Source organism: Piliocolobus tephrosceles, chromosome 2 (assembly GCF_002776525.5).
Source record: "Piliocolobus tephrosceles isolate RC106 chromosome 2, ASM277652v3, whole genome shotgun sequence".
NCBI classification, from domain to species: Eukaryota; Metazoa; Chordata; class Mammalia; order Primates; family Cercopithecidae; genus Piliocolobus; species Piliocolobus tephrosceles.
In genome coordinates, this window is record NC_045435.1 from 88,159,538 (window position 1) to 88,187,465 (window position 27,928).

At 50.5% G+C, this 27,928-nt stretch overlaps 3 protein-coding genes across 4 annotated transcripts in view; 1 reads left to right on the plus strand and 2 right to left on the minus strand.

Annotated features, from left to right (window-relative positions):
- Positions 1-3,550, plus strand: part of SHISA5 (shisa family member 5) — a 5,283-nt gene extending 1,733 nt beyond the window's left edge. The window contains exons 2-5 of one of the 2 annotated variants that reach the window (XM_026454851.2): positions 1,685-1,800; positions 1,944-2,156; positions 2,331-2,453; positions 2,873-3,550. In XM_026454851.2, coding sequence (XP_026310636.2) covers positions 1,685-1,800; positions 1,944-2,156; positions 2,331-2,413 — 412 coding nt within the window. In that variant the 3' untranslated portion in view covers positions 2,414-2,453; positions 2,873-3,550. Of the gene's footprint in view, positions 1-1,684; positions 1,801-1,943; positions 2,157-2,330 lie in introns of both variants that reach the window. The other variant, XM_031935214.1, reaches the window with a different exon arrangement.
- A 230-nt stretch (positions 3,551-3,780) lies between these two features.
- Positions 3,781-5,246, minus strand: TREX1 (three prime repair exonuclease 1). The gene is made up of 2 exons (XM_023231427.3): positions 5,116-5,246; positions 3,781-4,796 (listed from the first exon to the last, which is right to left on the minus strand). The coding sequence occupies exon 2, from the start codon at positions 4,769-4,771 to the stop codon at positions 3,827-3,829; it is 945 nt and encodes a 314-aa protein (XP_023087195.1). The 5' UTR covers positions 4,772-4,796; positions 5,116-5,246; the 3' UTR covers positions 3,781-3,826.
- On the minus strand, positions 3,790-27,010 carry ATRIP (ATR interacting protein). Its single transcript, XM_026454850.2, has 14 exons — positions 26,651-27,010; positions 22,956-23,089; positions 20,909-21,079; positions 18,390-18,508; positions 14,391-14,548; positions 12,570-12,665; positions 12,108-12,237; positions 11,226-11,915; positions 7,543-7,679; positions 7,292-7,383; positions 6,764-6,844; positions 6,341-6,593; positions 5,116-5,939; positions 3,790-4,362 (listed from the first exon to the last, which is right to left on the minus strand). Exons 1-13 carry the CDS (start codon positions 26,895-26,897, stop codon positions 5,872-5,874), a joined length of 2,376 nt encoding a protein of 791 aa, XP_026310635.1. The 5' UTR covers positions 26,898-27,010; the 3' UTR covers positions 3,790-4,362; positions 5,116-5,871.
- Positions 27,011-27,928: the final 918 nt, after the last annotated feature.

Here is a 27,928-nt window from a genome sequence, read left to right on the forward strand (position 1 = left end):
TGCAGTGGCGCGATCTTGGCTCACTACAACCTCCACCTCCCAGGTTCAAGCGATTCTCCTGCCTCAGCCTCCTGAGTAGCTGGGATTACAGGCGTGCACCACCATGACCGGCTAATTTTTGTATTTTTAGTAGAGACGGGGTTTCGCCATGTTGGCCAGGCTGGTCTCAAACTCCTAAGCTCGTGATCCACCCACCTCGGCCTCCCAAAGTGCTGGGATTATAGGCATGAGTCACAGCGCCTGGCTGGCCACGGTGACAGTTTTAATCCCAGCACTTTGAGAGGCCGAGGAGGGAAGATAGCTTGAGGCCAGGAGTTGGAAACCAGTTAGGTAACATAGTGAGACCCCTGGCTCTACAAAAATAAATGTGGTAGTGCATGCCTGTGGTTCCAGCTACTGGGGAGGCTGAGGTGGGAGAATCACTTCAGCCTGGGAGGTAGAGGCTGCAGTGAACTGTGATCACACCACACTCCAACCTGGGCGACAGAGCGAGACCCTGTCTCAAAAATAAATAGAAAAAGAGAAGAATGAAGCTTGGCCTCTGCAAACACGGCAGGGTGGCTCTGTCTGCGCTTGGAAGTCAGGTTTTTGTTTTTTGAGACAGAGTTTTGCTCCTGTCTCCAGGCTGGTATGCAGTGGCGTGATCTCAGCTCACTGCAACCTCTGCCTCTCAGGTTCAAGCAATTCTCCTGCCTCAGCCTCCCAAGTAGCTGGGATTACAGGCACCCGTCACTGTGCCTGGCTAATTTTTGTGTTTTTAGTAGAGATAGGGTTTCACCATGTTAGCTAGGCTGGTCTCGAACTCCAGACCTCAGGTAATCCGCCCTCCTCAGCCTCCCAAAGTGCTGGGATTATAGGCATGAGCCACCGCCCCCGCCTAGAAGTCAATTTTGGTGAACTTCCCAGCCCACGGCCTGCTTTCTCAAAGGGCAGGCCCTCTGACCTCCTGCCTCCAGGCCTCTGTGTCCTCCCCTTGGCTCTTGGCCCTTTCACCTGTAGAAGTGTCTGTGCAGGTCAGAGGGGAGGTCCTAGGGCTGTGTGTGACCCCTGGCACAGTGCTTGGCACACAGCAAGCTTGCAGGCAGAGGCAACTGTCCTTATCACTCAGGGGCCAGCCTCCCTGCCCTGGGGCTGTCGTGGAGTGCAGGGGAACACTAGGGACCTCCTGTTCCGGCCACACTGGCCTCTGCCCTCCTGGGGCTTCTCTCTCTCTTCACCCCGTGCTTCCTGAGCCATTTTACCTTCACTCTCTGCCTCCTACACTGGACTGTGGGCTCCCAGAGGCCAGGGCTGGCTGTCTTGCCCACTGTTAAGTTTTTTGACTCAAATCACAGTGCCTGACTGTGGCATGTGCCCTATACCAATCTCCTGATCACTTGGTTGTGAGGTGGACAAGATAGATGTATGTGTGTGGGGTGGGACTTGAGCTTCCTCCCCTGCCTCTGAGGGTGGGACAAGCGGGGCAGATCCAGGGTGAGACGGTTACAGAGACTCACATATACCCCAGTTTACACACGAGGAAACAGATTGAAACAGGTGCAGGCCACCCGACAAGGAAGTAGCTGTATCTGTATTCCCCAGACCCCTTCTGGCAAGAGGGGCGTGCCCTGGGAAGGGGTGGGGTGTGGATGCTGGTCTGGCGGGAGGGTCGAGGGGCCCCAGGTCACATCCAGCTCTTTGGCAGGTTCGGAGCCACCTTGGCCGTTGGCCTGACCATTTTTGTGCTGTCTATCGTCACTATCATCATCTGCTTCACCTGCTCCTGCTGCTGCCTGTACAAGACCTGCCGCCGACCACGTCGTAAGCGTGCCTTACCCTGCTCCACTGTGACCCCCTGGGATGGCAAGGGGAGCTGACCAGGCTAAGCCGGAGGGATGGGTGGCAAGCCTGGCCCTAAGACCTGGGGAGGTGAAGGAGGGTCCTCACTGGAATTCTCTTTGCAGCGGTTGTCACCACCACCACATCCACCACTGTGGTGCATGCCCCTTATCCTCAGCCCCCAAGTGTGCCGCCCAGCTACCCTGGACCAAGCTACCAGGGCTACCACACCATGCCGCCTCAGCCAGGGATGCCAGCAGCACCCTACCCAATGCAGTACCCACCACCTTACCCAGCCCAGCCCATGGGCCCGCCGGCCTACCACGAGACCCTGGCTGGTGAGTGCCCCTGCTGACTCTAGCCCTGCCCGACTCCCTGAGTATCTGCCAGCATCCCTCGGGCACCCATCCCAGAGTACAACACTGAATAGGCCTCTGCCCCTTTCTGCTCGCCTGCCACTCATACGGCAGCCCACCATGCTCACAGCCAACCAGGATCCTCTCTGCTTTCAGGAGGAGCAGCAGCCGCGCCCTACCCTGCCAGCCAGCCTCCTTACAACCCGGCCTACATGGATGCCCCGAAGGCGGCCCTCTGAGTGTCCCCCGGCCTCTCTGGCTGCCACTTGGTTATATTGTGTGAGTGGTGTGCAGGCATGGTTCCTTATGTCCCAGGCGTGCTGTGTGTGTCCTGCCTGTGTATGTGGCTTCCTCTGATGCTGACGAGGTGGGGAACGATCCTTGCCAGAGTGGGCTGGGACCAGACTTTGTTCTCTTCCTCACCTGAAATTATGCTTCCTAAAATCTCAAGCCAAACTCAAAGAATGGGGTGGTGGGGGCACCCTGTGAGGTGGCCCCTGAGAGGTGGGGGGTTCTCCAGGGCACATCTGGAGTTCTTCAGCTTACCCTAGGGTGACCAAGTATGGCCTGTCACACCAGGGTGGCGCAGCTTTCTGTATGATGCAGATGTGTTCTGGTTTTGGCAGTGTAGCCAGCTGCTGCTTGAGGTGATGCAGGCGAAGCTTGGGATCTGACCAGGTTGGGCTTTGATTCTTTAGGCAGATGTCCCATTGCTCCCTGGAGCCTGTGTCATGCCTGTTGGGGGTCAGGCAGCCTCCTGATGCCAGAACACCTCAGGCAGAGCCCTACTCACCTGATAGTTGTCTGCCTGGACTGTCCCCTGTCCCTGCATCTTCCCTGGGACCACCCGGAGGGCCACATCCACACACAGCCTAGCTGCCCACAGGGAGCTCTGCTGCCCTTGCTGGCCCTGCCCTTCCCACAGGTGAGCAGGGCTCCTGTCCACCAGCACACTCAGGTCTCTTCCCTGCAGTGTTTTCATTTTATTTTAGCCAAACATTTTGCCTGTTTTCTGTTTTAAAACATGATAGTTGATATGAGACTGAAACCCCAGGGTGGTGGAGGGAAATTGGCTCAGAGGAGACGGACAACCTGGCAACTGTGAGTCCCTGCTTCCCCTGACACCAACCTCATGGAATATGCAACTCCGGTACCCCAGTCCAGGGTGTTCTGGCAGCAGGGACACCTGGGCCAAGGGGCCATCTGGACCAAAGGTGGGGTGTGGGGCCCTGGATGGCAGCTCCGGCCCAGACATGAATACCTCGGTGTTCTCCTCCCTCTATTACTGTTTCACCAGAGCTGTCTTCGCGTCAAATCTGTTGTGTTTCTTAGTCTGGGGTCTGTACTCTTGTTTATAATAAATGCAATCGTTTGGAGCTGCTGCCCCCTTTCTTCCTGGCCTCGGCTGCTGGGATTGGAATCAGGCTTGTACTGTTTCCATCAACCACTTGGGCTTCTCGTGTTTTCCCTACTTTTATTGAGGTCAGATAGTTGATCATCCTGCTAGGGAAAGTGAGGGACAAACACTATGCCCTCCTCCCCAGGTCCCTGAGTGTGGGCAGAGGTCTGGGCTGCCAAGAAGGGTAGGAGCCAAGTGACCACTCAGTGCTGGAGGAGGGGGGGTCTTTATTCATCAGATTCTCCTTCTTGGCCTACTCCCCAGGTGCAGCCAGGGATAGCCCATACAGTGTGGCCACTGCCAAGGTCAGGACGGCCAGTAGACCCAGTGGTGCCAGTAGCCCCTCCCTGGGTAGGGCTCCAGGGTCCTTCCCTGGAGGAAGATCCTTGGGTCGCCTTCTCTCTCCAAGGCTGGGACTAGTGTTCCTGGTTGTGGCCAGGTGTGCAGTGGCTGTGACAGCAGATGGTCTTGGCTTGGTCCCAGCAGAGGCTGTGACCCCATACATGGGCCTGATGGTGCTGAAGGGCCTGGCGTGAGCATCCACCCACCGCAGCAGGGCCTGTGGTCTCCACTGACAGATGCTGAGCAGGGCCAGGACATCACCCTCAGCCGTGTGCGAGTCCGGAGGGGACTGCCCATACAGGCGTGTGTAGATGCTGCCTAGGCTGTAGCTCTTCCTTGGGCCGTGTTCTGAGGGGCTGCCTGCTCGCTCCACGGCCTTCAGCGCAGTGATGCTATCCACACAGAAGGCACCATCCAGAGCACTCGTGAGGCCCAGCATAGCCAGCTCTGCTTGGAGCAGGGGGAAGTCATAGCGGTCACCATTGTGTGCCACCAGGCACCAGGGCTGTGGCTGGCGCCGCAGGAAGGCTAGGAGCAGGTTGGCCAGGTTGTCATCGAAACACTGACGCCCATGCGCTGCCAGCACAGCTGTGCTCAGACCTGTGATCTCGCTGGCTGCAGGGCTACAGGCTTTTCCCGGGGCCACGCACAGGGAGAGCTTGTCCACCACACGCGGTGGTGGAGGAACTGTGGGAGGTGGGCCCTGAGAGGTGGGGGGGCTCTCCAGGGCACATCTGTGGACAGCCAGCAGGCACAGCTCCGTGACCTTGGGCTGGGAGAAGGGCAAGCCAGTGGCCTCCATGTCGAAAAAGATGAGGGTCTGCATGGGCCCCGGGGGCAGGGCCTGCGAGCCCATGGTTGGGTAGGACCTGTCGCTGAGCCTGGGGAGGAGCATGGGGTGGGTGTGTGAGTGCCCAGTGTTAAGATCCGAAGGGGAGGGAGTGGGGTAGGGGGTGGGCAGAAGCACATCTCAGGCCTTCCCTGCACAATCCTGCCCTGTCTGTGAGCTCCAGGGCCCATTTTCAGGCAGGAAGTTGGAGAGGGTGGGGTGGTTTCCTTAGTGGGACCAGCACATTCGACTGTTTTGAGAGGCCTCCCTCTTTACATGACTTGGCCCCTCCCCTAGTGCCCCCTTAGTCTGGGGTCGGGGAACCCATGGCCCTCCTTCCCTGCGCCATCCCCTTGGGGAGCCACACTTACCCTAGCAGGCAGGCAGGCAGGCAGTAGTGACTTGGCTGCACACTCTCCCCACGGTTCTCGCTGGCAGCAGTGGCGGGAAGTGAAACTTGGTGTGGGCCCGCCTACAGGCCCACGTGAGCCAGGCCCGCCCTGCTCGTCAGCCTGTCTGGTCTGTCCCTCTCGCCAACATCCGTCCCCCCAACCCCCACTTCCCCACCCCCAGGGGACCCCAGAGGCCTTCTAAGATCCACAGCTGTGGCCTGCTGGTGGCACAATGCACCGGGCCATCACACCAGTGACAGGCAGCTGGAAGGACCAGCGCAGTGGCGCCAGACCAGCTCCCGGTGTTACACACTGCTGGGAGCTCCTGCTGCAGCCCTCTCGTGCCCACCCGTGGGTCCCACTTTTCCAGGCTTTCCGGGTTTAGGCCTGGGCCAAGAGCCACCTCCTTCCCTGCCACACAATGGTTTCTTCCCATGGCCCCAGCCCAAAGCAATGACTCAGGGCAATTCCACAGGCAGGGCAGGGCTCCTTCCTCAAGGCAGATCGGTTACCATGGGGACTGGGGCTCAGCAGCAGCCAGGGACAGGAAGAAGGATCCCAGCCACTCAAGGTCCCGGTCCCGCTCCACCCCTCCCACTCTGCCAAACAGATCAGACTCAGAAAACAAGGCCAGCCGGTTCTCTGGGCAGTTCCTGCTGGTCACTGCTTTAATCAGTTGATGTGGTAAGGAAAGGAACGGTGCTGGTGCTACCATGTGGCTGGGCACTCAGGGCCTCAGCCACACTCCAACTCGGGGTCGTCCACATCGGTTTCCGCGGCACAGAGGTCATCCAGGGCTGCCTCTGAGATAAAAGGGAGAGGTTCCTGGTGAGGGCCCAAAGGTGCCAGGGCCTAGGGCAGGTCCCACCTCTCCTCCCCCAACGCCCGCAGGAACTAACCAGTCCCTTCCAGACCCAGGCCTTGCTCCCTCAGCTACTGCAAACAAAGTGATACAAAAGCAATTCAGACATGGGTATTTCTGGAAAAACTGTGGCTCTGCCAGGCACATCCAACAGATAGGAGCAAAAGGCAGCCCAATATGCTTGGAGAAGAACTGGGGCAGAAGATAAAGAAAATGGCCCCAGTGCTGGAACAGGCTGTAGTGGGCAAGGGCCTGCTGAGGGGACGCCCAGGAATATGAGTTGTTGGGGAACCTCAGGAAGAAGCCCTGGGGGCTGGGCGGGAGGGCCTCTGGCAGGCTCACCTTCACAGTCGGTCACGTCAGGAAGCCCGCGGATGAGCATGCTGACCCCTGGCATCACCTGGTCATACTGATGCAGGACCTCCACGCAGTGCATTATGAAGAGCTTGTCCTTCTGGGACAGGCCGTGCAGCAGCAGCACCGTGTCCCGCAGACAGCGCACTGTCCGCCTCTGCTGGTCGGTCCTTGGGGGCCCACTTGCCCTCCGCACTGTCAGCCACTGTCTGTGCAACATCACCGTGAGCGCTCTGACCACCTGGGAGAGAGGGGGCACAGACTGAGGTCTGGTGCCACCATGGCTGCACCCTAACAATCCATTCAGCCTAGCCACCCCAGGTGAGGGGGTTTGCAGTGGGGTCTACAGTCCTTGCACAGAGCCCCCTTACCACCCACAGAACTGCCAGCTGTTGGCCCCTGCCCACTCACCTCTACATTACACTGGCAGTTGGAGCCAGTGACTAGGGGCAAGGGGCTCTGCACACCAAGCTTAGCCAGGAGCCACACCACCTAGAACAAGAACAGATCAGCTCCATCTTGGGCAGAAGGAGACCAGTCCCTGTGAGGGCTTTCTCAAGTTTCTGTAAGAGTTCACTTGCTTCAGCAACTGCTTGTCTGCACAAATGGGGTCCAAGAAGTGGTGTGGGACCTTCCCAGGGCAGACCCAGGACGAGCACCCATGTCCCACCAGCAACCCACCTGCCTCCAGCCCCCCATCCTGCCCCCAAGCCCCAAAGCCAGGAGACAGGTTCAGTCATCAGGCAACTCTGCCAAGTCCTGTCTGCATTGCATCTGTGTAGTGCACAGCCCCCAAACTGAGTTTACCTCTTTAGCTGCTTGATATACTCATTACTAAAATGAACTAAAGCTCCTTTTCTCCCCAGTGGAAAGAGGAGATTCTGTCGGTTCTTAGGATGGGGTGGGGACAGTGTCCAGAAGGGGCTCTGGAGTTTTCACCTCTTGTTCCAGCTGGAGCCATTGTGTCTCTGAGGCCACTCTGTCAGGCCGTGATGTGATGTACATGTACAGCAGCAGCAGGAGGCAGTCTTCTGAAAAGGACAGTGCACCTCTCACTCAGGGTGCCCTTTCTCATGAAGAGCTTGGGCTACATGCTGCAGAAGCCCTCCGAGGCCCTTGACCCTGTCCCCACCCCAACACTTCCCTTGATCTGCAGGAGCAGTCCAGACGCCCACCCCACCCTGCTTTACCTGAGTGGGAACAGAGCTGAGGTGCCAACTGGTCGTGGTCCGCCAGGAGGGAGAGGAGCTCAACAGCCAGCAGCACGCCAGGCAGGGGTGTCTCTGGGCTGAGGCACTTTGGCAGCACTTGGAACACACACTGGAACCTAAAAGACAAGGACCCAGAGAGATGGGACACCCCCCAACCAGTTTCATAACCTCCCCTCACATTCCACTAGAGGTAACAGAAAATTGAGCAAGACAGTATGAACAGGTGAGCTGGTTCAGCCAGACTGGGGTTTCAGTGCTGGCCTGACCTCCACTTACTTGCTATGAAACTTGTTTCATGTGAACAAGCGGGCACTTCCACTGCAAGACTGCTGCAGCTGAGAGGACAGGCCCTCATCTGGCACAGCATCGCCCAGGAAGTGGGATGACCTCCTGGACCTGGGATGCCTGGCTTCCACATGCTCCCAAACAGGGATGCAGGTCCTAACTTAGGTGGGAGAGAAATGTTCTGTGCCCACAGAAGGACCAGCCAGGGCTCCAGAAGTGACAAACATGGACTTGGCTATAGTTGGATCTTACGAGACCTCTTGCAGGGCAAGAAAAACCATTTTCTCTACTTGTTAGAAAACGTATCTGCTGCCAGTAGGAGAATGTGCCTACTGTGGGGTGTGCAGGAGGGAGGGGTTCTGGGCACACTGCCACAGGTCTCAGGGGCAAAAGGAAAGCTATTACCAAGAAACCAAGCCCCAAGGCAACTGCTGCTGTTTGCTAAACCCACATAGCCTGGAGGAGCATGGTGGACTGGCCTGGTGGGTGGAGAGAAGAGCAATTCTGAAACACCCTGTGGGGACTGGCCAGGTGTGTACCCCTTCAGACATCTGCAGTTTCTGAGCACAGAAGGTCAAGATATCCCTCAGTATGTCCTTAGGAAGCAAAGTCTCACTATGTGGGGTGAACTCACTTTAGAACAAATCCTGCACAGCAGACAAAAAGTTCAATGCTTTTTAGTTGCCAGGGTGTGCAGACCTTTGCGGAAGCTGCAATTTAACATTGTTACCTGGTTTCATTACAGGGCTGTAAGAGGCCCAATATCTGCCACTTGCAGAAGGTATTGCAAGGAAAATCCACCTTTACATACAACACAGTGGTTTCCAAGTTATTTTTTGATAGTGTAATAACTTTTTTTTTTTTTTGAAACGGAGTCTCGCTCTGTTGCCCAGGCTGGAGTGCAGTGGCGTGATCTCAGCTCACTGAAACCTCTGTCTCCAGGGTTCAAGTGATTCTCCTGCCTCAGCCTCCCAAGTAGCTGGGACTACAGGTGCCTGCCACTACGCCCAACTAATTTTTTGTATTTTTAGTAGAGATGGGGTTTCATCATGTTAGCCAGGATGGTCTCAATCTCCTGACCTCATGATCTACCCGCCTCGGCTTCCCAAAGTGCTGAGATTACAGGCGTGAGCTATCATGCCTGGCCCATAAGAACTTTTTTAAATGAAAAAAAAATTTTTTTTTTTTTTTGAGACGGAGTCTCACTCTGTCGCCCAGGCTGGAGTGCAGTGGCCAGATCTCAGCTCACTGCAAGCTCCGCCTCCGGGGTTCCCGCCATTCTCCTACCTCAGCCTCCCAAGTAGCTGGGACTACAGGCGCCCGCCACCTCGCCCAGCTAGTTTTTTGTATTTTTTAGTAGAGACGGGGTTTCGCCGTGTTAGCCAGGATGGTCTCGATCTCCTGACCTCGTGATCCGCCCGTCTCGGCCTCCCAAAGTGCTGGGATTACAGGCTTGCGCCACCGCGCCCGGCCTTTAAATGAAATTTTATGAAGAGTCCCAGTACGTGAAATAGATAAGCACCCAGCCATGGCTGTGTTTTGAATGTCCCTGTGGACAAGCTCAACAGGAATGGAATAATGGTGTGTCTACCACCAGCAAAAACATGGTTTCTGGGATTCTTTTTTTTGAGATAGGGTCTCACTCTGTCACCTAGGCTGGAGTGCAGTAGCATGGTCATAGCTCACTGCCACCATGCCTAGCTAATTTAAAAAAAAAAAAAAAAAATTGTAGAGATGGAGTCTCGCTTTGTTGCCCATGCTGGTCTCAAACTCCTGGGCTTAAGTGATCCTCCCAAAGTGCTGAGATTACAGGCAGGAGCCACTGTGCCCAGCCTGGGATTCATTCATTTAACAATTATTATTATTATTATTATTTTTTTTTTGAGACGGAGTCTTGCTGTGTCTCCTGGGCTGGAGTGCAGTGGCCGGATCTCAGCTCACTGCAAGCTCCGCCTCCCGGGTTCACGCCATTCTCCTGCCTCAGCCTCCGGAGTAGCTGGGACTACAGGCGCCCACCACCTCGCCCGGCTAGTTTTTTGTATTTTTAGTAGAGACGGGGTTTCACCGTGTTAGCCAGGATGGTCTCGATCTCCTGACCTCATGATCCGCCCGTCTCGGCCTCCCAAAGTGCTGGGATTACAGGCTTGAGCCACCGCGCCCGGCCTCATTTAACAATTATTAAACAAATAACCAAGGCTGGGCCTGGTGGCTCACGCCTATAATCCCAGCACTTTGGGAGGCCAAGGCGGGTGGATCACCTGAGGTCAGGCATTTGAGACCAGCCTGGCCAGCATGGTGAAACTCTGTCTCTACTAAAAATACAAAAATTAGCCGGGCGTGGTGGCAGGCACCTGTAATCCCAGCTTCTCAGGAGACTGAGGCAGGAGAACTGCTTGAACCTGGGAGATGGAGGTTGCAGTGAGCCGAGATCACACCATTGCACTCCAACCTGGGCAACAAGAGTGAAACTTTGTCTCAAAACAAAACCAAAAACAAACAAACAAAACAGCCACTATGAGCTGGGCCCCTGCTGGGCACTTGAGTGCTGGGTCTGCCTGATCCCATTGCCCACACTATACTGCGGTGCTATGTCCAGCTCTGAGTACCACCTTTAGCATGGGCCAGACCAACCAAAAATATTCAGATGGAAACAGATCAGGAAACAGCAGTGCTGAGCTCAGAGATGAGATGGTTTCAGATATATTCAGCCAGTAGAATCATTCCAACATAGAAACTGGCCCTTTGGTAGAGTGCTGAGAGGGAGACTGGTTTACTGGATGAGGGGGTGGGCTGGCTGTGTTCACAGTTCTCCCCAATCTTGTGGCTCTGGAATCCCAAGGGAGGAATTTATGATCAGTGTTCATTCGCTAGGTTCACTGTAATACTATTACCCACAAACCGTAAGAGGAACAGGCCACTCCAGATGCATGCTAAAGATGGGCACAATGACAGGCAGACTCCAGCAAGTCTGTGGCCACAGATCCTCCCCACATCCTCTGCTTCCTTAGGGAACCCAGTGAACTTCAACGTGCTTGTGATATATGGTCTTCATCTTACCCACATCTCAGGTTCAGAGGCCCCTTGTCTTAGCCCTTGTTTTGGGACAGGGCCCTCCTCCACAGAGGTTAGTAGCCTCCTTTAATCATGTGTGCCTTCTGCTTACCTGTTGTTCAGAGGCAGAATTAAACCAAATAAACCACTTCCTTGGTTCTTCCATTTGGTCCCACTTCCCATCACTTCAGAACTCCCTGAACCAGGCCTTAGAACTAACTAGTGTAGGTAAGTCAAGATGTGAGCAAAGAACAAGAGACACGGGTTAGACCTTAACAGGTCAGGTAAGACCCACAAAGAATCATGACTCCTATGCTGCTTTATACCTGGGCAAGAAATCAGAGGAAGTGTTTTCGGCTAATTTCACCAAAACCTTAAGGCACTGGGTCAGGACACTGGCTTGAAGGTGACCTATTGCTGCAGAAGAGAAAGCCAACAGGTGAAGAAGCATCTTCAACAGTGGGTGCTGTCCTTGGTCATCAGCAACCCCCCTTGGGGCTGAGGTCATATCTCCATCACTAAACCTGTGAACCAAGCTCCCATTTCCTTCCCCAGCAGCAGAATCTGCCCCAACTTGTGACAGTAATAGGGAGACCACTGCTCCGCTGTGGCACACTAGGTGCTGAAGAATGCTAAGTGCAGTCACAGAGAAGCCTTCCAGGATGCACACTGAGTCCTCAGGGTTGGTCTCTACCCCAGAGCTCACGCGGGAGGAATGTGTCGGTAAGTCCCCAGGTGCTCCACTTCTCTTAGCAGCTGCCAAGTCCTGCAGGGCCTGGCAGTGTAAGCCGATGAAGAACTGTACGAGGGGGAGGAAATGCACGGCTCCAGGAAGTTGGCAGAGTGGGAAGGCCCTTCTGCCTCCCTCTGCTGGGTCTCCATCATGTGAGCACTCATTCCTGGCAACCAAATTCAGTCCAGTGAATGCCAGGTTCTGTGCTTCTCTCAGGGCTGAGAGGGAAAATGACCCATCCTGAGAACCTGTGGTCCTGAGGCCTGACATTCCAGCCAAGGTACTGGCAACAAACACAAAGAAAAATAGTTAAGTGTGGGATGGAGATAAGGTCAAGGGCCCCAAACAGCTTGCCTGCCAAATTCTCCAGGCTCCCTGCCCTTCCCACAGACTTCCCAGGCTGGCCAGGGCCAGAAAGGAATTTGCTTCCAGGAAGCTTCTTCCCAAACAAACTTTCCAGGAGTCTTATGCTTACCTGCCAAACCCTGGTGGCTGCAGGGGGGTGCCAGCAGGAGACTCAGAACTACTACTCAGGAGGTGGCACAGGCTTAGGGATGACCCTGGGATCAAAGGCTGCTTCAGGAGCAGGTTTATCAAAATGGAACCTGTAGAAGACAAGGTGACTCTAGAAGGTTCTGACATGGGAGATCTTTTCTGTGGCCTCAGAAGGAAACAGTAAGGACTCTTTGGATGCCAACTGTCCTCTAAGTTGCCACTAAGCCCCAAGGAAGATGCCTGTGGGTGTGGAAGGCTCTGGGACATACCTGCCTTTGGCCCTTTCCACTTTATAAAGTCTTCTGCTTAAGCCACATACTTTGACTTCCCTGGACTCCCTGAAGGACTGCCCAGGGCGCCGGTTCTCAGAGGCCTGGGCAATTCTTCTGCATATCACTCAGAGCCATGCAGGCCCCTGCAGGAGAAGCAGGGATTCTGGTACCTTGAGTGTTTGATCTCTGTCTCCAGCTGTCAACAAAGCTTTTTTGGGCCTCTTCTTGTTTTATGGAGTCACCTCTCAGACTGTGGGTCTTACTATCTGAAATGTGATAAAATGTAAATCAAAACTTGAGCACAAAAGCATGGGCATATTAGAAACTTTTACATGCAATGAGTTTAAAACACAGGCTGTTCTACTTCTTAGACCTTGGATCAAACAAGAGCCAAAGCAGCTCAAAAGCTCTGCATTTTTTACCTTTCTTATGTAAAACAGGAACTCATACAAGGACAGGAAAAGAAAATCAAGCTGTTTGCCTCACTCAAAATGAGGCAGTTAGATAAAACAGTAACCACTAACATTGACATGGTGCTTGTTATGTGCTAGACACAGAAGGTTATGTGCTAGACACTAAGAGCTTTACACACATCAGCCCATTTGTTCCTCAGTGACCCTACAAGTAGTTATCATTACTCTGTTTTACATATAGGGAAACTGAGGCACAGAGCTTAAAGGACTTGCCCAAATTACATCAGCCAGTAAGTAGCATTACTGGGACTCACATCCAGGCTACTGGGCTCTACTGCTTGCTTGTAACACTGCCACTTTAGCTGCTAGATTCCAAAAATGTAAGTGGGCTGCAGTTTCTTAGAAGTGTGTGATGACCAAGGATTTGAAAGGTTGATGGTAAAAAGAGGGTCAATGTATCTGATTTATAAGATATACTGACATAGCAGTCTGAAAACCTACTGATGTTAGATTGTCTCTCTCTAAAAAACAGCAGCATCCCCTCAACCTGGACTGAGTTATAAAACCTCAAAAGCTGGACTGCAAAAGGAAAACAGAGGCTGGGCATGGTTCATGCCTGTAATCCCAGCACTTTGGGTGGCTGAGGTAGGTGGATCATGAGGTCATGAAATTGACACCATCCACGCCAACATGGTGAAACCCATCTCTACTAAAAATACAGAAATTAGCTGGGCATGGTGGTGCGCGCCTGTAGTCCCAGCTACTCGGGAGGCTGAGGCAGAAGAATCACTTGAACCCGGGAGGCAGAGGTTGCAGTGAGCCGAGATCACGTCACTGCACTCCAGCCTGGTGATAGAGTGAGACTCCAACTCAAAGAAAAAAAAAAAGAAAAGAAAAACAGGTTCCTGCATACTACTGATGGTTTAAAAATATGCCCACAACCATGATGGCAGGTGCCTGTAATCCCAGCTACTCGGGAGGCTGAGGCTGGAGAATTGCTTGAACCCGGGAGGTGGAAGCTGCAGCGAGTCAAGATCGTGCCATTGCACTCCAGCCTGAGTGGGTGACAGAGTGAGACTCTGTCTCCAAACAAACAAACAAACAAACGAAGCCCACAAATGCTTTGACACACCTCCCTTCAAAAGGTATAGCTTAGTTTCCCCTCCTTGAGTGAAGCCCAGACTCAGTGATTTGCTTCTAACAAACAATGTGGCAGAGGTGATGCTGTGTGACTTCTGAGGCTAGGCCACAAAAGGATAGCTTCTGCCTGGCGCTCTCTCTCTATGGATTTGCTGGCTTTAGAGGAAGCCACCCACCAGGTTATGAGGATACCCTGTATCCATGTGCAGAGGCCCATGTGGCAAGGAATTACACTGCCAGTCATGTGAGTGAGCCATCTTGAAATAGATCCTCCAGCTTCAGACAAGCTTTCAGTGATTCCAGTCCCTGCAGAGATTGTCCCCACAGTGCCCTGTCAGAATTGCTGATCACAGAAATTGGGAGAAAATAAATAATAATTGTTTTAAGCCACAAATTTGGGTAGTTTGTTATATAGCAATAGATGACTTATGGACTTACCCTCTCTGCCCACCAGAGGCTTGTATCCTGACTCTGTCTGGCAGGGGTGGGGAAGGGACATGTTAGCACTAAAAGACTCCTTTGTAGGAAAAGATGTTTTTCCAAATTGTGGAGAACATGCTTCTGGCTTTATAACCACAGAAGGGTTTTTCCTAGGACTGGAAAAAGTTAACTATGAAAGCAAAGTAATGATTCTACTAAAACAATTCAAAATACCTGGTTACAAAATTTCTAACAAACTTTAAACTTTTCATATCTAGGTGTTTTAACCAAAGGTTTTATCTATTATGTCTACCATTCTTTGTCAGGGGAGCAGTGCAAAATTCCAGGCATTTGGTTCTCTTTTTTAAAAATATTTTTAAATTTTAATTTCTCTATAGAGATGGGGTTTCGCTAAGTTACCCAGGCTGGTCTGGAACTCCTGAGCTCGAGTGATCCACCCACTTTGCCCTCCCAAAGTGCTGGGATTACAGGCGTGATCCACCGTTACTGGCCAATTCCAGGCATTTTGATCCAAATCGTTGAAAAAGTCTTTTACTCATTTTCATATTTTTCTAATCATCCAAAAATATAATATTAGCCAAAATTCCTTTACTATTTTTTATTATCACTATTTCCAATTCCACCAAAACTTTTTTTTTTTTTGAGATAGAATCTTGCTCTGTTGCCCAGGCTCCTGAGTAGCTGGGATTATAGGCACACACCAACATGACCAGATAATTTTTTTTTTTTTTTTTTGGTGAGACAGGGTCTCACACTGTTGCCCGTGCTGGAGCCCAGTGGCACAATTATGGCTCACTGCGGCCTCGACCTCTTGGGCTCAGTGATCCTCCCACCTCATTCTTCTGAGTAGCACAGGGACTACAGGTATGCAACCATCACATCTGGCTAACTTTTTATTCTTTCTAGAGATAGAGTTTCACCATGTTGCCTAGGCTAGTCTTGAACTCATGGGCTCAAATGATCAGCCCACCTCAGCTTCCTAAAATGCTGGGATTACAGGCGTGAGCCACCAGGGCCGGTAATTTTATTTTATTTTATTTTTTAGTAGCAATGGGGTTTTGCTATGTTACCCAGGCTGGTCTCGAACTCCTAGCCTTAAGCAATCTTCCTGCCTTAGCCTCCTCTGTAGCTGGGATTGCCTGTGTAGCTACCGTGCCTGGTACAAAACATCTTTTCAATGTGGAACAAACATTTTTTTTTTTTCTGGGACAGAGTCTCGTTCTGTTGCCCAGGCTGGGGTACAGTGGTGTGATCTTGGCTCACTGCAACCTCTGCCTCCAGGTTCAAGTGATTCTCCTGCCTCAGCCTCCCAAGTAGCTGGGACTACAGGCGCATGCCACCATGCCCAGCTAATTTTTATATTTTCAGTAGACACAGGGTTTCACCATGTTGGCCAGGTTGGTCTTGAACTCCTGACCTCAAGTGATCTGCCCGCCTCAGCCTCCCAAAGTGTTGGGATTACAGGTGTGAGCCATTGCGCCCAGCCAATGTGGAACAAACGATTTTTTAATAGTCACAAGACTTCCAGGCTATAATCCCGATAATTTGGGAGGCTGAGGCGGATGGATCACCTGATGTCAGGAGTTCGAGAGCAGCTTGGCCAACATGGTGAAATCCCGTCTCTACTTAAAAAAAAATACAAAAAAAACTAGCCTGGTACGGTGGTGTGTGCCTGTAATCCCAGCTACTTGGGAGGCTGAGACAGGAGAATCACTTGTACCTGGGAAGTGGAGGTTGCAGTGAGCTGAGATCATGCCACTGCACTCCAACCTGGGCAACAGAGTGAGACTCTGTTTCAAAAAAAAACTTCCAATAGAATGCAAAGAATTTAAATAGAAAAAGGGTTATCAAAATAAGTATCAAAATTTTGATAAACCTATTAAGTATGTTGAAAACTGAGCAACTTCTCAGTGCTAATGTCTTTATGTTAGAGAAGCAGTGTTAACCCTCTGATCTGATCATATAATGCTGAGGTCTTTCTGTTACTGATGTGTGAAGAGGATCGCCTCAGCTCTCTTGTCTTATGTGGACAATGCAAGGCATGGAGAGTTCAGTTTCACACACTGCCCATTATGAGCAAAGGCAGCAGTGTTCAAAACCAGAAGATGCCCTGACACCGTTCAAATCTCAAGGCTGGGCCAGGCACAGTGGCTCATGCTTATAATCCCAGTAGTTTGGGAGGCCCAGGCTGGCAGAGCATTTGAGTCCAGGAGTTCGAGACCAGCCTGGCCATGATGACACCCCATCTCTAAAAATACAAAAAGTAGCCAGGTGTGGTGGTGCACGCCTGTCATCCCAGCTACTCAGGAGGCTGAGGCAGGAGAATCACTTGAACTCGCAAGGTGGAGACTGCAGTAAGCTGAGATCACACCACTGCACTCCCATCTGACAGAGTGAGACTCCATCTCAAAACAACAACAACCACAACACCAAAAAACCACAGCAAATTTCAAGGCTGATACTGATAGTGCCAGACATCTCTGTAAGGCAGAGGACAGGACAGATCATTAACAAGTTGAGGCCAGGCACGGTGGCTCATGTCTGTAACTCAGCACTTTAGGAGGCCGAAGTAGGAGGATTGCTTGAGTCCAGGAGTTCAAGATCAACTTGAGCAACGTAGTGAGACCCCGTCTCTGTATAAAAACAAAACAAGGCCGGGCTCGGTGGCTTACGCCTGTAATCCCAGCACCTTGGGAGGCCGAGGCGGGTGGATCATGAGGTCAGGAGTTTGAGATGAGCCTGGCCAACATGGTGAAATCTCATCTCTACTAAAAATACAAAAATTAGCTGGGTGTGGTGGTGTTTGCCTGTAGTCCCAGCTACTCAGGAGGCTGAGAGAGGAGAATTTTTTGAACCCAGGAGGTGGAGGTTGCAGTGAGCTTGAGATTGTACCACTGTACTCCAGCCTGGATGACAAAGTGAGACTCTGTCTCAAAAAAAAAGAAAAACAAAAAAGTTGAGCACATCTGACCACAAAGGATGGGGCTGTTGGACAAGGGTCCCCGGACAGCAAAAAAGAAAACATATTCCAAGTAGCTGGAACTAAAATACACTCATGCTTGCAACAAAATCAGTTAAACAAATTACATAAAAGTAAAGACTGGCCCACCCCCAAAATTTGGAGATCATTTCTCCAGGTCTTTCTTTCTTTTTTTTTTATTTTTTGAGACGGAGTCTCGCTCTGTCACCCAGGCTGGAGTGCAGTGGCGTGATCTCGGCTCACTGCAAGCTCCGCCTCCCAGGTTCACGCCATTCTCCTGCATCAGTCTCCTGAGTAGCTGGGACTACAGGCACCCGCCACGTCGCCCGGCTAATTTTTTTGTATTTTTAGTAGAGACAGGGTTTCACCGTGATCTCAATCTCCTGACCTCGTGATCTGCCCGCCTTGGCCTCCCAAAGTGCTGGGATTCCAGGCGTGAGCCACTGTGCCCGGCCCATTTTTCCAGGTCTTTCTAGTCTGGAGGAATTATGTTTATAAAGTGCCATACAGCGTCAGCATTTCTTTTTTTTTTTAGATGGAGTCTCGCTCTGTCGCCCAGTGGCCGGATCTCAGCTCACTACAAGCTCCGCCTCCCGGGTTTACGCCATTCTTCTGCTTCAGCCTCCCGAGTAGCTGGGACTACAGGCGCCCACCACCTCGCCCGGCTAGTTTTTTGTATTTTTTTAGTAGAGACGGGGTTTCACCGTGTTAGCCAGGATGGTCTTGATCTCCTGACCTCATGATCCGCCCATCTCAGCCTCCCAAAGTGCTGGGATTATAGGCTTCAGTCATCGCGCCCAGCCAGTGGCAGCATTTCTAGAGTATGGGCCTTTATGCTGCGATGTCTCAAACCATGCAAGCTTCATCTAAACCACCTCTGAATCCTTCAGGAAAAGAGGATCTCTGTCCAGGTGGCAGGGTCCAAATGACCTTCATTGAGGACCGGCCTGACATTGTTATGCAGATTTTTTACTAAATAATGCAAAACTGAGCTATCCCTCCAGCACCATCATTACCTGACATGGGAAACAGAGGGAGCAGCCAGTTTATTTGCGCGTTCACTGGTCTGGAGCTTTGTCCTTAATTCATTCATCTCTGCATCTTTAAACTGGAGTTCAGACTGCAATGATTGGAGCTGGAAGGCAAAAGAAATATGCTTGTAGTGGCCCCATCATATACACAAAAATATCTCTGGGCTTCAAAATCACAAGCCAGTAAAAGACAAACAATGAAAAAATACATATGAAAATCTGCTGTGACATAAATGTTCTAAAATATCAAACATTAGCTTTCTTTCTGAAAGACAATATGGTGCTCTAAAAAGATAGTGGACTCTAACTATTGTAACGGTAGTTTGTGAGGGTTCAAATACCAGCCCTGGCTGGGTGTGGTGGCTCAGGCCTGTAATCCTAAGCATTTTGGGAGGTTGAGGCGGGAGGATCGTTTGAGCCCAGGAGTTCGAGACCAGCCTGGGCAAAATAGCAAGACATTGCCTCTACGAAAAATTTAAAAAATAAAAAAAAGAATTAAATACCAGCCTACCATTTACTAAATGTCTTTGAATTCTAGCTTATTTGAAACATAAAATGCCTGTCTTCATCATAGTTGGGAGGATTAAGCAGAATGATGAGTGTAAAACACCCAGCACAGAGCCTGGGAAGGTGCTCTATGTCAGCAGTAACATACTGACCTTTATTAACCAATGCAATGGTGCACAATTCCAGGTCTTCTTCAAAGTTTGGGCAGAGTATTTGGAATAGTTTACCAAGACACTGTGCAGTATAGAGACACCTGCTGCTCTGGCCTGCAGGTACTACAGCCAACAGTAACTGCCATCATTCCCCAAGCACACTCTGTGCCAGGCCCAGCACCAGACACAGTAAGTGCAAGAACGTGTGAGTCTCCCAACAACCTTTCTGGTTATGTTTTGGAACAGATAAGGGAAATGAACCACGGAGCTTAAGTTATTACCTTGAGATCACCGCTAATGTGTGATGAAGCCTGGATTCAAATTCAGATTTGTCTGACTGCAAATTCCTTGCTCTTCATCACTTACACAGAAAGTTAACTATTGCGGCTAGTGTTGGGCACAGGTAAGTGCTTAAAGTTTGCTAAGTTTGCTGAATGAAACAATGAGAGAATAAGATCCCATGTCCTTGAGATTGAAGCATGGGGAAGTGCTGAGGGAAAGTTGTGGTAGGTACTGGATACCTATTGTTTTTCTTTCCAGAATAGCATTTTCCTCTCCCTGAGAAACAGGCTGGGCATGGTGGCTCATGCCTGTAATCTCAGCACTTTGGGAGGCCAAGGTGGGAGGACTGTGTGAGCCTAGGAGTTTGAGAACAGCTTGGGGAATACAGCGAAACCCCGTCTGTACCAAAATTTAAAAATTAGCTGTGCCTGGTGGTGTGTGCCTGTAGTTCCAGCTACCTGGGAGGCTGATGGGGGAGGACTGCTTGAGCCTGAGAGGTCAAGGCTGCAGCAAGCTGTGATTGCACCACTACACTCTAGCCTGGGCAACAGAGTGAAACCCTAGACCTTTTCTCAAAAAAAAAAAAAAAAAAATCAGTAATTTCCCTACCTCTGACTATTTTATTAGAATGAGAGCTGTCATTTTTTTTGCTTTTGGTTACAGCAATTGGCCAGGGACAGACACTTAACTCAAGTTAGACCAATCAGAGCCTTTCTCAGAATTTTAAAACTTGCAATGAGGAAGCCTAAGTCTTTTTTTGAGACAGGGTCTCGTTCTGTTGCCCAGGCTAGAGGACAATGGCATGATCGTGGCTTACTGCAGCCTCAACTTCCTGGGCTCAAGCAATTCTCCCACCTCAGCCTCCTGAGTAGCTGGGACTACAGGTGCACACCACCATGCCTGGATAATTGTTAATTTTTTCATTTTTTTTTTTTTTGTAGAGATGAGGTCTCACCAGTTGCCCAGGCTGGTCTTGAACTTCTGGCTCAAGTGATCTTCTCGCCTCAGCCTCCCAAAGTGCGGGACTGCAGGTGTGGGCCACTGCACATGGCCCTAAGTCTTAATTCTGCTCTGTATTTACAAAATATGAGCCCAGGAGTTTCTGGAGAATACACCCTCTACCACAATGATAGAGCCTTTTTATAGCATAGAGAATAAAAATGTCCTGGCAAGAATTAAGTCATTTAAGGCCCCAGCACACCGCTGTTCTTCCAAGACTTGGATATGGAAGCCAATACATTTCCTTTTAGCCTAAGCTAGGTCAGTTGAGTCTCTGATCTAGCAAAAGAGCCCTAATGTAAGCCTGTTTCTAGAAATGCTAAGCTAGTTATTCGTTCCTGCCAAGACCAACTACCACAGCAAAATACAGTTGCACCTAAATCCCTTTCCAAAACATATCCAGACACTGGAAGAAGAGTGCATGGCAATTAGATGATAGCAGAAAGTATTTAAGATAAACAAATGTTGAAATCTCCCTGGAAGATTTACAGGCTTACAGGCAACCCTGGTCAAAGGAAATCAGTGGGCAGGCAAAGCTGGTGCAAAACAAATGCTCTGGGTCACCTTTTTGGAGAATTCCTTTTCTTTGTCACTGAGTGCTTGGGTTTTCTCTTGCTCAAGAAGAAAATGTGATCTTCTCTGTTCCTCTAGAACAGATTCCGTCTGATGTAGTGAGTCTCGCAAAATTTTAATTTCTCCATTCTTAATGAGAACTTCTTCTTCCATTACTTTCATCTGTAAATCCCAAATTAATGTCGTGAAAACTTTGTAAGAGAAAACTACTTATGTACTTTGTTTTAACATGTAGTTGGGGAGATGGAGAAAGCACAGGAAAAACATATCCTACAGACAAATGAGTACTCAAAATATATCCACAGCAACCAGATGTCACCATGGTCTGCTAGGCCTGTTCATGGGACAGCTGATACTCATCAAAACAGCTTAAGGATACACTTGTCACTCATGCATGCAGGTTCTTTTTGCCAGGGAGGGGGATTGGGTTGCTTAGGCTGGAACGCTGTGGCACAATCATAGCTCAATGTAACCTCGAACTCCTGGGCTCAAGTGATCCTCTCACCTCAACCTATTGAGTAGCTAGGACTATAAAGCATGTGCCACTAACCTGGCTAATTCTCACTTTTATTTGTAGAGATAGGGTCTCATTGTATTGCCCAGGCTGGTCTTGAACTCCTGGGTTCAAGCGATTCTCTCACCTTGGCCTCCCAAAGTGCTAGCATTACAGGCATGAGCCACCTTGCCTGGTCATGGTCAGATTCCTTTTTTTTTTTTTTTTTTTTGAGACACAGTCTTGCTCAGTCGCCCAGGCTGAAGTGCAGTGGCGCGATCTCGGCTCACTACAAGCTCCGCCTCCTGGGTTTACGCCATTCTCCTGCCTCAGCCTCCCGAGTAGCTGGAACTACAGATGCCCATCACTACGCCCGGCTAATTTTTTTGTATTTTTAGTAGAGACGGGGTTTCACCATGTTGGCCTGGATGGTCTCGATCTCCTGACCTCGTGATCCACCTGTTTCGGCCTCCCAAAGTGCTGGGATTACAGGCGTGAGCCACCGCGCCCGGCTTTTTTTTTTTTCTTGAGACGGAGTCTCTCTGTTGTCACCTGGGCTGGAGTGTGATGGCACGATCTTGGCTCACTGCAACCTTCACCTCCTGGGTTCCAGCCTGCCTCAGCCTCCTGAGTAGCTGACCTATTACAGGCGCCTGCCACCACTCCCAGCTAATTTTTGTATTTTTAGTAGAGACAGGTTTTCACCATGTTGGCCAGGCTGGTCTCAAACTCCTGACCTCAGGTGATCCACTGGCCTTGGCCTACCAAAGTGCTGGGACTATAGGTGTGAGCCACCATGCCTAGCTGGATTCTTTAGGCTCTAAGAGGCATTAACAATCTGGGTCAGCTGGGTGTGGTAGCTCATGTCTGTAATCTCAACACTTTGGGAGGTTGAGGCCAGGAGTTTGAGACCAGCCTGGCCAGAATGGTGAAACTCCGTCTCTACTAAAAATACAAGAATTAGCTGGGCATGGTGGTGCACACCTGTAGTCCCAGCTACTCTGGAAGCTAAGGCATGAAAATCGCTTAAAACCAGAAAGCAGAGGTTGCAGTGAGCCGAGATTATGTCACCGCACTCCAGCCTGGATGACAGACTCCATCTCAAAAAAAAAAAAAAAAAAAAATCTGGGTCACATACTTTGTCCAACTAAAATTCCACATTATATTCCTGGTTTTCTTAGGGACCTACAGATGGTGATATGAAGGGTGTCTGCTTTCTTGCAAAGCTGCTAGTGAAAATAGCAACCAATATGAAGTTGTGTTCTTCACATGAAGATATATGCTATAAATTTGTCTCAGTACCCTAAGTTTGTATCTCTTTTTGGATCTGGTATACAGTGTTTTTCTTCTTGCCTTTGCCATTAGGAATCTCACGATTTAGTTTCTTTCAGCCTAAACTTTCTAGCTGTCTTTACCTAGTCTTCTCCCGTGTCATAGGGATGAATCTAGACACTTGTTTTACAACTTTCATATATTTTACTGTACATGCTCTTAAACACATAAGTGAATGAATTAGCTACAAAAACAGCAAGTTAAGTCACTTACCTTTTCTTTCAGTTCTTTGTATTGTGCTTGAAGTACCTCTAATTCAAAATTATCTTTAATTGGAACACTTTCTCTGTTTTTCCCTGCAGGATTTTTTGACATGCCATCTAATAATCTGTGGACCTTATGATCACCTGTAAAAAACAGTTCCATATACATTTCAGGACCCAACATTTTCCCACTTTCACCAGAAAATGCTGAAAATACCCACTTTTTTTTTTTTTGAAATAGGGTCTTGCTCTGTCATCCAGGCTGGAGTGCAGCGGTATGATCACTGCTCACTGCCACCTTGACCTCCTGGGTTCAAGTGACCCTCCTGCCTTAGCCTCCTATGTAGCTGGGACTACAGGTGTGTGCCACCATGCCTGGCTAATTTTTTTTTTTTTTTTTTTTGTATTTTAGTAGAGATGGTGTTTTACCATGTTGGCCAGGCTGGTCTTGATCTCCTGTCCTCATGATCCGCCCGCCTCAGCCTCCCAAAGTGCTGGGATTACAGGTGTGAGCCACTGCACCCGGCTGCCTGGCTAATTTTAAAATTCTTTGTAGAGATGGGTTTTTTTTCCTTATGTTGCCCAGGTTGGTCTTGAATTCCTGGGCTTAAGCAACCCTCCTGCCTTTGCCTCCCGAAGTGCTGGGAAGAATTACTCTTGAAAGCAAAGCAAAGAAAGACCTAGTAAGCAATATAGGTGTTTTTCAACCTAAGAACATGGTTCAAACTCATAAATGATCTTTTTTTTTTTTTTTTTTGAGACGGAGTCTTGCTCTGTTACCCAGGTTGGAGTGCAGTGGTGTGATCTCAGCTCACTGCAACCTCCACCTCCCAGGTTCAAGCGATTCTCGTGCCTTACCCTCCTGAGTAGCTGGGATTACAGGGATGTGCTACCAGGCCCGGGTAATTTTTATATTTTTAGTAGAGATGGGGTTTCACCATATTGGCCAGCCTGGTCTCAAACTCCTGGCCTCAAGTGATCAGCCCGCGTCAGCCTCCCAAAGCGCTGGGATTATAGGCATGAATCACCACACCGGCTGAAACTCATAAATGATCCTTCTAAAAGAACAGATCCTATTACTCTTTCCCTATCCTTCATCCAATTCCAAGAGTCTCATCTAAAGCCTGAGGAGATCTCATTGGCCAGAACTCAATGATCTATTTATTATTCAATAATAGTTACTGACCACATACAATATGCCAGGCATGTTAGGCTCTACAGATACAATGGTGAGCAAAATCAATACTGTCCTTACATTCACAGAGCTTAAAAGACATTCGACAAATAATCACACAGATAAATGTAAAATTACAACTGTGATTAAGAACTGCAGAAGAGGCCGGGCGCGGTGGCTCAAGCCTGTAATCCCAGCACTTTGGGAGGCCGAAACGGGTGGATCACGAGGTCAGGAGATCGAAACCATCCTGGCTAACACGGTGAAACCCCGTCTCTACTAAAAAAAAATACAAAAATCTAGCCAGGCGAGGTGGCGGGCGCCTGTAGTCCCAGCTACTCCGGAGGCTGAGGCAGTAGAATGGCGTGAACCCGGGAGGCGGAGCTTGCAGTGAGCTGAGATCCGGCCACTGCACTACAGCCCTGGCAACAGAGCGAGACTCCGTCTCAAAGAAAAAAAAAAAGAACTGCAGAAGAGAACAAATACAGGAGGAAAGCCTGTAATATGACAGCAATCTGACTTACGTGGGATGACTGGAACATTTCCCTAGGGAAGACTTGAAGGAGCTGAGAGCTGAAGGACAAGTAGGAATTAACCAGATGAGTGGAGATGAATGAATGGAAAGTATACTCAATGTACAAAGAAAGAACAATGTATAAAGTTCCTGTATTGTAAAGAAGCAGAGAGAATTCAAAGAAAGTTAGCGCAGCCAGAACCCAGAGAGTGAGAAAGGGCCAAACCAGGCTGGACCTTGCAGGCCATGTTAAGGATTTTGGTCTTTACACTAGAAGTGGGAAATTATTATTATTATTTTTTTTGAGGTGGAGTCTCACTCTGTCGCCCGGGCTGGAGTGCAGCGGCCGGATCTCAGCTTACTGCAAGCTCTGCCTCCCAGGTTTATGCCATTCTCCTGTCTCAGCCTCCCAAGTAGCTGGGACTACATTAGCTGGGACTACAGGCGCCCGCCACCTCGCCGGCTAGTTTTTATATTTTTAGTAGAGACGGGGTTTCACCGTGTTAGCCAGGATGGTCTTGATCTCCTGACCTCGTGATCCACCTGTCTCAGCCTCCCAAAGTGCTGGGATTACAGGCTTGAGCCACTGCGCCCGGCCAGAAGTGGGAAATTATTAAGGGGCTTTCATTAGGGGTGTTCATGGCTGGGTGTGGTGGCTCACGCCTGTAACCCCAGCACTTTGGGAGGCTGAGGTGGGCGGATCACCTGAGCTCAGGAGTTTGAGACCAGCCTGGCCAACACGGCAAAATCCCATCTCTACTAAAAATACAAAAATTAGCTGGGCGTGGTGGCGGGCAAAAGTAATCCCAGCTACTCGGGAGGCTGAGGCTACTAGGGAGGTTGAGGCAGAATCGCTTGAACCTGGGAGGTGGAGGCTGCAGTGAGCCAAGATGGCACCACTGCACTTCAGCCTGGGTGACAGAGTGAGACTCCGTCTCAAAAAAAAAGAAGGAAAAAAAAAAAAAATAGGGTTGTTTATGTATATGTGTAAGACACAGCCAGATTTGAGTTTTGAAAAGATCACTCAGAATGTAATGTGAAGCCTCACTTGTAGGGAGTGAAGACTGGAAATGGGAAACCAATTTAGCAGACTATTATTCAAGGGAGGACTCATGGCTGCATAGATCAGGCAGTTGGTAGAAGTGATAAGAGTACAGAGAAGGATTAAGAAGGTAAGCTTGACAGGCTTTGCAAAGAAATTAGATGTACAGTCAAGGAAAGGCAAAGAGTCGCCTTGTGCCACTGGATGGAGAGTGGTGCTAGTTACTTCCTTGTGGTCATCATTCTCTGAATGTCTGCTTTGCGGGCACCATGCTAGAAATGCTGGAGGACGACTGGGTTTCCAGGAAATGATCGTGTTGAGTTTAAGGTGCCTTGAGACACCCAAGTACAGGTGCAAGGTGCACTCAAAACCTTTCTCTTTCTGGGAGTCCTCAAGACTTCACTCATTCCTCAACTAGCATGTAAGCTCTACGAAGGGCAGTTTTTGTATTTTGTTCATTGTTAGCTCAGTTGCAGTTCCTCACGTTTGGGCACCTAGCACAGTTTACTGGTTGAATAAAAGAATAAATTTATTTCATCTCTTGCCTGTGTCAGACTCCTCCCACGCTAACACTGCCCAATGGAGACAGTGGGCTTCATAAAATGTAAAGCCGCTCAAACTTGTCACAAGAATGGGTCCTCCTGCATGGGTAGTGATGGTTCTGATGGTGGTGGTAGGTGTGTTCCAAGGATCTCTGCTTAGAACCAAGAACCAAGTGGCCTAAACTTTAGAAAATAAAGTAAAATGTCAACTTAGCGTTCTGTGTTTCAAATCTGCTGTATGACCTGGCTAATGCATTTCCCCCTAAAATCAAAGGACCTTCTGGAAGACAACCACTGCTTAAATCAGAGTGTTCCCATATTTTAAAAAGGCGAAAGGGCAGTGCTGGCCGCGAGGTTCCGAAGCCACAGCCATCAAGGCGATCTGGCGCGGTCTGCAACTCCCTCCGAGAAAAAGGCCCCGAGGAGCACTCACTGGACACGTGCTGAGCCGCGGCCGGACACTGGCTCAGGGCCTGTGACGCGAGGGTGTCAAGCTCTTCCAGGTCGTCGGCAGTGAAGTCCCCATGCGCGCCAAACGGGTCGTCAGGGTCCGGGGCAGCGGCCGCGGAGAAGCCCCGGGCCCGCTTGCTCGGAGGGTGCCCGGTGCCCGGCGGCGGGCCGGGGCGAGGCGCCGGGGTCTCGCTCCGCCTCTTGCTGCCTGGCGCAGAGGTCCCCGCCATGCTTTCCGCTCACCCCAAGTAGCCGACAGCGACAAGCCAGACTCGCCTACCTCCAGGCCCGAGAACTGGACCAACCGCCCGCGCGCCGCGGCTTGCCTCCACAGCGAGTGCCCCGCCCCTGGCCCAGGGGCCAATCAGCTGGCAGGCGGAGGGCGCGGAAGAATGACGAAAGTCCTAGCGTGCAGCCAAACCCGGCCTTGCCGGGTGTTCAGAGGTCCACGGCTGGAATTCGGCAGGTTTGCTGCAAGGCCTCAATGCAGCACGACCCGTTACCGGAGAGGCGGGTCGGAGGCGCACCAGCTCCGCCGCGCAGGTGGCTTTACGCTCTCTCCCTGGCACTCTGTGGAGGAGGGCTGCGCAGGAGCAGCTTGCCCTAGCATTTAACGCGTGTTGCGTTTGAGTCGAGCCAGGCAGCATTCAGGGATGTGGTCTCCGTGACCTCGCTTTCGTTCTCCCGCCAGACCCACTTCCTACAAACCCCAAGGCTTTCTTGAGGAGAGTGGAATTTGTTGGATGAGGAGTATGAATAGAGCTGTCGTGTGCAGACATCTTCGGATATAGTGAATGTTTCACATATGTACATTTGAGGTAGGCCCAGGGAGGAGGAAAGTCCAAGGAGGAGTGATGTTTGGAGCTGTTCCTGTGTGGGAGGGGGTGGGAGCTGCCCAGGCTGTTAACATTCATTCCTCTGAGTGCTGGAGTGTTTTTTTTTTTCTAAGCCCTGGTTATATAGAATAGGGCTGAGGAGGTCAAGGAAGTCTCTCTGTAAATGGCACCTGGGCTGTCCTACAGGTTGAGTCAAGTTAGCAGGATAGAGGGGTAGGAGGCTGGCACATAAGACTAACACGAGAATTCTACATTGAAAGGGAGGCCACAGAAAGGCCAGGTCAGTTACCTGTGGCGAAGACAGAGGTAAAGTTTCACAAAGGAGCAGCAATTTGAGGTGGGCTTGCGTGCCTGACAAATTTTATTGGGCAGCTGTGGTATGCAGAACAGCCGCAATAGAGAACTGGCAATGGAGAGTAACAGGA